An 8,647-nucleotide genomic window follows, 5' to 3' on the forward strand; every position below is an offset into this window, starting at 1 on the left:
GATAGTGAAATGTCTACTTTCAAATGAACCAATTCAAATGTAAAACAAATATTCTCAGATTATGTAATAATGCATGTGAAACATGCATACAGGCGCATCCACTTCTGTGGAGATGACGAGAAAGCATTTGTTTATCAGTGAATTATTAAAATGTTAATGCAGCCTCCTTACTGTTTTTCCCTGACACATTCATAATCATAGCTTCTGCGGTGCGCTGTGGCAAGCTTTATGCATGCGCTTGAGCGCTTATTAGGCTTTGTAGGCAATTAAAGGATCATTATAATGATTTAAATGGTTTATTAATAAACATGCGATTAGTTGACTAATGCTTAAAATGAATACCGAAACGGTTCGGTACAAATACGTGTACCGTTACACCCCTAATAGATAGTGAAATGTCTACTTTCAAATGAACCAATTCAAATGTAAAACAAATATTCTCAGATTATGTAATAATGCATGTGAAACATGCATACAGGCGCATCCACTTCTGTGGAGATGACGAGAAAGCATTTGTTTATCAGTGAATTATTAAAATGTTAATGCAGCCTCCTTACTGTTTTTCCCTGACACATTCATAATCATAGCTTCTGCGGTGCGCTGTGGCAAGCTTTATGCATGCGCTTGAGCGCTTATTAGGCTTTGTAGGCAATTAAAGGATCATTATAATTATTTAAATGGTTTATTAATAAACGTGCCATTAGTCGACTAATGCTTAAAATGAACGACTACTAATCGACCAAAAAAAGCCTTAGTTGAGGGCAGCCCTAATATATATATATATATATATATATGTATGTATGCACAATTTGATCAGATTACAGATGGATTGCAAATGAGGCAGAATTTAAATAAATAAATAAATATAACTTTATCAGGAGCACAATTGTTTGTTGGGGTGGAAATTTGGGGATAAATGAATAATTGCTATTATATAATAACTTCTTTATGTAATATATTTGCATTTTAATTAAGTCTCTTATGCTCACCAAGGCTGCATTTATTTGATTGAAAATACAGAAAATAAATCAGTAATATTGCGAAATATTTTTTACAATCAAAAATAACTGTTCTCTATTTTAATATAGTATGTAATTTTTTTCATATGATGACAAAACTGAATTTTCAGCAGCCATTACACCATGTTGCATGATCCAACATTTTCACACAAATATTGAAAAGGTTTATTTTTACTTTTCATTTATATTATAATAGTTTCAAAATGTAACATTTATATATTTTTTTTATGATGGATTAGCTGGATATTCTGAATATTGGATATTCTGGCTCTGGGACACAAGTTAAACAATCAAATCTATACATAACGGCATTTGAAAAGTAGTAAAACTAAATGATGAAAGCATGGTAAAAAGTTTCCAAGTCAAATGTAATGTTCCCTTCATATATATGCATAAAAGAATTAAACATATATATATAATAAAAATCAACCCTTGAGCCACAAAAGTGCCAGAAGTTTAAAAGATTATATCACAGCAATGGTTTGGAATAGAAAAAATAATTTCTTTAGAAAGTTGTGACTTTCCTGTTTCCTTCAGTGGAAACTCAAAATGTATTTCCAGGTCAAAGTGACTGATGAAGCAGATCACAACAGTGTAGCTACCAAACTGGTTGTGTAATGTATTTTAGCGACTCAACAAACACCAAATGCCATTTTTCAAGGCATGTCACTGATTATTTCAATTAAAATCCACATATTTATCTTCGCCCTGACAAGTGCGTCGAGTTAACTCTAATTCTGTCGCATTACCATCCTGACAAAGCATTTACTTTCCTCCTTCCATTTTCATTTAGCCTGCCGTGTTAATAAATCACACGTACTTCGCCGCAAACAGAGCAGCTCGTAATTCACCCCAAGTGATTGGCTGCTTCTCCACACCGAACCAGTCCACGGAGTGCTGAAAAATCTGCGTACAAGCATCATATATTACGTTCGTCTCACGGCTCAGTCGCTATTGACGGACAGCAGCGGGCGCTACGTTAATGGGCCTCGCCACCGAGACGGATTGCGGCAGTAATTGTCGCACGTGTAGATTGCCATGTATAACAGAGCGCAGACCTACATGGGACCAGAAAGAGGATCGACTGGAGACAGATGGGGGCAATTCTAGCGCGGTGCCAGAGACTGCTGGGACCATTTATTCAAATGTCAAATTAGCATGCCACTGAAAAATGGTTTTGGAAAAAAAGAAACAATAAAAAAATATCAAAATTGCACCCGAGAGAACAGGAAGTGCCAGCTTTTTGGTTGCTGGAGCTGCATTGTTGCTATTGTATTGTCGTGCATGTGATTTTGTTTGGGGGCTGCGCATGTACCGCGTTCACAACATCTCCCACAGGCAGAGAAATATGCGGCAACAATTTGATTTAGGCGCCGTTCCTGATCACTCCTTTTGTTGTTGAGAATGCTGTGTGACTAAACTGTCGTGCTCGGCTGCTCTCGGGCTACTTCTGAGCCAGGAGCTGTGATTAATGGAGACTAGCCAGAAAGCGAGTGCTGGCCAGACCTGTTTCTCTCAATCCAGAGGCATAGAAGGGCAGAAGACCATTCAATACAAATCACAGCGACACAACACTCACCATCCTTCCTTCATCTCCTTTGGGCCCCTGGAAAAGAAAAGCACAGAATTATCCTGTGAAACCTTATTTGACCTTACGGCTCTATGTGCTATCAATTAATCCAATCTGTGTAATTAGCTGGATGACATCTGCTTAGGTTTGCTGTCAAACAGTAACAAAAGAGTCACGAGGGAATTATGCTGACAGAATTCTGTTCCAAAGCCTAGTGAGCTGTCGATCTGACCGGGTAGAGCACAATTCAGAATTTAAGAATCGGATCTTTTGCATTTCATGAGTGTGAATTTTGAACTGAACTGGCAATATACCCCAGGAAGTTTAATTGGTATGATCGGAATAGAATTTATTGACTTGTAATTCAAAGAAATTAAAGTTACACAAGAAATGAATGTTAGGAAGTTTGTGACAAATAATTACATTATGATTGACTACATGTGTAGAATGCATTCATAATTCATATGTAGAATACGTTTTTACTCAACTGATTAGAAATATTAACTCAGTTCAGTACTATCAAAACAACTTAGAGATTTTAATTTTGCCATAGAGCACCACAAAATGACCACTACAATGCTATTAGATAAATATTTGACATCATTCAAATCTACTAATTAAATAATTGTATTAAGATGTTGATGCATTTTAGGAAATCTTATGGGAAGTGTCCTTCCAACACAGTTTGGAGAAAACTTAATTTGATAAACAACTAATGATATAATGAATTATTCCTTGTGTAAGCACACTTGGCAATAAAGCTCTTTCTGATTCTGAATTAATAAATACATTGAACATATAGTATATATTGTAATTTGAATTCAAGGAACTAGAACTAAAAAGGAAACTTAATTAAATTAAAAAAAGTCTAGCTTCAAGCAAAAAATGTACAACTTAACTGATATTATTATTATTATTTAACATTAATTTTAATTGATTATATTTCATGTATTAATAATTAACACTAAAATGCATAATTTATTAATTATTCACACTAAAATGCATAAAAGCTGCACTTAAACACTGAATTTTGCTTATATTTATTTGTAACTCCGCTTCCACTGCAATTCCACTGTCAAATATCTTCTTTCAAATGAGTGTACAATTATGCATGTAACGCAAAGGCTTCATTAATCTATCTACCTATCTAACAATTTAAGGCATCATGTGGGCTGTGCATGAGTGACTGTTTATGCCTATGTAGAGTTTTAAAGGGGTTATGAACTGAGAAATCAAAATTCCCTTGATCTTTTGATATATAAATAAAAACATTCTGTAAGTTTCAGAACTCAAAACTTTCTAATTAGTCTAAAAACAGCTTGTATTGAAGCCTATCGGCCAAAACGACAGGCTGTGGAATGTGCCACTTTCTGACGTAATATTGTGGCTAAACACCACCTCCGTAAAAGAAGATCAACGCCTGCTTCTACATCGCTGCCTGTTTTGCCCCGCCCACTGATTCGTGCACACAGTATGTAAATGACAAGAGCCAAACCAAACAATAAACTTCATATTTACTGAAGTTTCAGACCACATCAGTAAGAACTTGGTCCTTTTTTCACTTCATTTTATCACATATTCATTAACAAATAAGGCACAATTCATCACAGGATCTTCTAAAAGATTTAAACTAAAAGACAATGCTGTGCTGACTATATTGGATCCAATGTCACACCATAGTGTGAGTAACTTTTTTATTATGTGGTCGCTATTGCTTTGTCTTGCATTACAGATAGTTTGATATGTACTGAGTGGGCTATTTTATAAATGTATATTGTTATATATATTTCTGTTTTATATATTTTTAATGTAAAAATCTTGATAACATTATAAGTGGACCTCAGAGAACAGTACAAAATAAAAAACAAAGGCAGTTCACGACCCCTTTAAATCATTCACTTATGAGGTTTCATGATGCTTAGGATGCTGAGTTTGTAGACCATAGACAGTGATGAAGCATGCTAGGTTCTGGAAAACAGCCTAAACCGAGCTGCATTAGACATACAATATAAACACCAAAGTGAATTGAGGCAAATTGAACCACTTTTTGAGATGACAGCCAAGAGTGCCTCTAATTTACCCTATTTCCCCCAATAAAACAAGACTGAATATTACATTCGAAAGCTAATTTTACCCTTTAGCACACCAGTGAGCTAATATATCATGACACTGCATGCTAACACAATCCAGTCACATCAAACGTTCTCCCAGTCACAAGCGTCTTGATTGTTCAAATGAAGTTCAATCGAAGTTTAAGTGTGCTTTGTCTAAGTGTGGTCTCCTCCAGCTGCGGCACGTCAACAGAAAGTGTCACGTCCCACTTAGAACAAGTTCACTTGAGGATAAACCGAAACAAAGCACCCTGAGGGACTTGTAAGCAGCTCTTTGAGTCTATCGCAGTGAGGAGGGAGATTGGAGAGTGTCCTCTTTCAGACCTGCTGATAAGGGTTTAGCATTTCCAGAGTTCTGGGCGGTCTGGAAAAGATGGCCCAGGAGGGAATACACTCTTGTTCTTCATGGAAAGGAAGGACACATTATATACAGACTAGATAAGTGTGCGTGTCGCTGCGTTGATAAGCTAATCGGATGATTCCGCTAGGGGAGAAAAGCTCTTTTATATGCATTTCTCTTTTTTTCCTGTTAAAGCGCTGCATTTCAATTACCCCTTCTTTACAAGCAGCTACTTTGTTGACTATGTGTGACGGGTTTGTTTTGCCCTTCTCCCTTTGGGCTGCTGTCATTGTCTGAGTTTCAGATTTGTGTCTGTGTGGCCGTGATCCGTCCTTGAATTCATGCTGTGTAAAACTCTTGAAATCAGGGGCGGACAGCAGCTAAACCGAATACAGATTCCCAAATCAATGTAGCTTCTTTGTGTATTGACATTTAAACTTCATTAAAAGTGCAACAACTGATTCCATGTGGTGGGCTACGTTCAAAGAACTGTTTATTTTATGTGGGATATAATTTAAAAAATATGACACATACCGGGGGCCCTGGTGGTCCGGGTTGACCTGTATTAGCTGCTCCATTCTGTAAATAATAATGAGGACAGTTTAAAAGGTATAAACAATATGACCAATACAGTTACAATCTAAAATATTGTGTGTTTTAGTATCAGGTGAAAGTTATACCTGAATCTTATAGAGACTGCTCATTCCATTGCCCTCTGCATATGGGACACCCTAGAAAAAAACAAGTTTACAAGATTTTAGCATGTTGCTAGGTGGTTGCTGATTGGCTAAAGTCAAAATAACCTGCCCAAATCAATATGATATTATAGTTTCCAGATATGTCACAGGTTCCGCCTTCAAATACAAGTCAATGAGATTTTTCTCCTTATTTATCATTCACCAGGCTATAAAATCATAAGGGAAACAAACTAAATTCTCTAATATTAAGGTTTGAACCTGTACTGGTCCCTAATTGAACTCTTTTAAAGCCTAACGTTTGGAATACAAATGTCAAGAGAAATCAAATTTTCTTTTTAAAAAAGTATATATAAATAAAAATACTTTTTAAGTCTTTAAAATAAATAAATAAATAAATAAATAAAGCCTGTTGAATCATACTGTTATTTACATTTTAAAAGGGTTTTTAAAAGAATATGAACTATCAATCAGACGACAGAAGGCATGAAGAAGATTGTGTGCAACAGGTTTTTCAATTTTGATCATGTTGATAATTAAGAGTTCTTAGAAATTGATGTATCATGCAAGCTTTATAGGGTTAATTGCGTTAAATTAGTTGGGAATACATACAAATTGCTATTAAAATGTCAAACTTTCAGATCTGAAAGAAACTGCAAATACAAGTATTCAAAAAAGTCTACATGTTATAGTATATAGGCCTATAAATATAAATTATTTGTTAAAATCAAATACACATCTTACTTGTGCTTTAAATATCATTTATAGCTAAAGTGTCCAATTTTTTTCTATGTAAAATAATTTTCCCCATTCCATCTTTATGCGCAGAGATAACTATGAATAAGCCACTTGTAGACTGATTTTCCCAAAATGGATAAATACTGTTGCACAAAAATTGCTTGTTGTTTTGCAAAACTCCAACCATGTGATGCTAGACTGGAGCAGAGCTATATGTTTAGTGACCAATGAAAGACAGCGGGAAGAGTTATGGAAACCTGTAGGAAAGCATTTATTATATTTTCAATTACGTTTGCAATTCCTAGTGGTGTAGGAAATGCACACTTTAATTCAGAACTTACAGGAGGTCCAGGAGGTCCGGTTCCGCCTTGCGGTCCATCGCTGCCCTGGAACAAAAAGACATTTCTTTTCTTTACATGCATAACACAAACTGCCTCTCCAAACAAAGTATATGATTGCATTGAGAGTCAGGGCCAACGCCACACTGCAGTGTTAGCAAATGTTGTGAATAATAACAGGTTTCAGATAGAGCATTTGGACGTTTTGAGGATAGACTCAATGCCCCTTGGCTCTATTGGGTTGGCTCTCAGTGGAGCCGATCAGCTGATGAAAACCGATGAAAAATGCCTCTATTTCCTTTCTAGTGCATATCTGCACACTGCAGGGCAAACCACCAGCTCGTCGAACACATTGAGCGGCATATTCACTATCTCCTGCTAACTGTTTGTGAGAGTATTACTTCAACCATTTATCAGGCAGTGTGTGTGACTCATACAGATGCAGATGGGTCAAAGAACTATATTGTTGGGAAAAGCCAAAGAGAGAAAAAGATGTGACTTACATTTTGTTTTTATCCCACTCTAAAATTCAGTTTAACTGTAGAGTTTTTAAATATAACATTTAGGATGATACACATAACAATTTACTATCATGTTGTGCTAAACCTGTATAACTTTCTTAAGTGGAATAGAAAATAAGCCATTTTAAAGATTACAAAAAGATAGACAATATTTCAGGCCTTCTGAGAACATCTGATCATTTTGTGAAAGAAATGGTCCAAATTTTTATTTGTTATTCTTTTTTTTTTCTCAACAGCAGCCCTTCGAAATCTAGTGTTCACTTATTCACTTGACATTGTCCATGTCCATAAACTAGTATATATGGAAATGTAGCATGTGTCCACTTGTGTTCCACAAACAATTATTCCATGGTCTGTCTGAATACTGGATTCTGATTGGCTGGCAGGTATGCAGTAAAACCGTTTAATGCACAGGTAGTTCCAAGTCAGTTTAATCACCGTTCCTATATAAATGCGCTGCTTTAATTGAAGCACACAAACCCAGACACATCACTCGTGCACACACACACACACACACAGAGAGCAAGCGAGAGAGAGAGAGAGAGAGAGAGTCGGAGATTGCAGATCGCACAAACTTGTTTACTAGATCACTACATTATATTCCTCAGCAACGGGGTGCTAAAATCGCTGTTTTTGAAGTAGTCTAATTAATTGTTTGTAGAGAGAGACACGCAGATGCAGCACGCAGGTAACGCGCACACTAGGGCTGCATGATTAATCTAAATTAAATCGTAAAGGCGATAAATCGCATTTTAGGCAGAAGCTGCGATTGTCATGTGTATCTTTCAGTGAAGCACAGTTCTGTGATCAGCAGTAAATCTCCATCTGAAGGCCAGAGGGCGCTCTCGCGCTGAAACGCCAAATAAGCCTTTCAGAAGAAACCCAGAAGATTTAACTGCTTTCATTAATTCAACGTGACTAATAAACACACGACTACGACAATATATGGTTTATCCGAGTTCGACTTATAATTTATATTATAATGCAATGCTAATCGACATAGCCTTTATCACTGCTTAGAATACTATGAAATATGTTGCGTGCCTTATTCTGTGTAAGAAGCCACATCATCTCAAGGATTTATTTAAAACACTCGACTGACGTTATGAAGTGAGTTTGGAGTAAAACATGTTATTAAATGTAGTATTTTCACATGCTTTCAGATGGAGCAGCATTTACTTCACAGAGCCGTAGTTCACTGACAAGCTACGCAATATCGTGTTCATAATCGCAGACGATTTAATCGCGCGATTATGAAATCGAAGAAATCGTTCGCGATAATGACAGCTGTTTGCATAGCTTCTCAGTGAACTAC

The 8,647-nt window shown here is 36.2% G+C and overlaps 1 protein-coding gene across 1 annotated transcript in view; it reads right to left on the reverse strand.

Moving 5' to 3' along the window:
• Positions 1-8,647, reverse strand: part of LOC107747287 (collagen alpha-1(XIX) chain-like) — a 140,059-nt gene that overhangs the window by 21,490 nt on the left and 109,922 nt on the right. Inside the window, exons 38-41 of the mRNA XM_016561756.1 lie at positions 6,815-6,859; positions 5,721-5,771; positions 5,575-5,619; positions 2,599-2,625 (exon numbers count right to left, since the gene is read on the reverse strand). Of these exons, the coding sequence (XP_016417242.1) occupies positions 2,599-2,625; positions 5,575-5,619; positions 5,721-5,771; positions 6,815-6,859 (168 nt within the window). The remainder of the gene's footprint in view (positions 1-2,598; positions 2,626-5,574; positions 5,620-5,720; positions 5,772-6,814; positions 6,860-8,647) is intronic.

The sequence above is a fragment of the Sinocyclocheilus rhinocerous genome, unplaced genomic scaffold (genome assembly GCF_001515625.1).
Source record: "Sinocyclocheilus rhinocerous isolate Xijiao unplaced genomic scaffold, SAMN03320098_v1.1 scaffold1069, whole genome shotgun sequence".
NCBI classification, from domain to species: Eukaryota; Metazoa; Chordata; class Actinopteri; order Cypriniformes; family Cyprinidae; genus Sinocyclocheilus; species Sinocyclocheilus rhinocerous.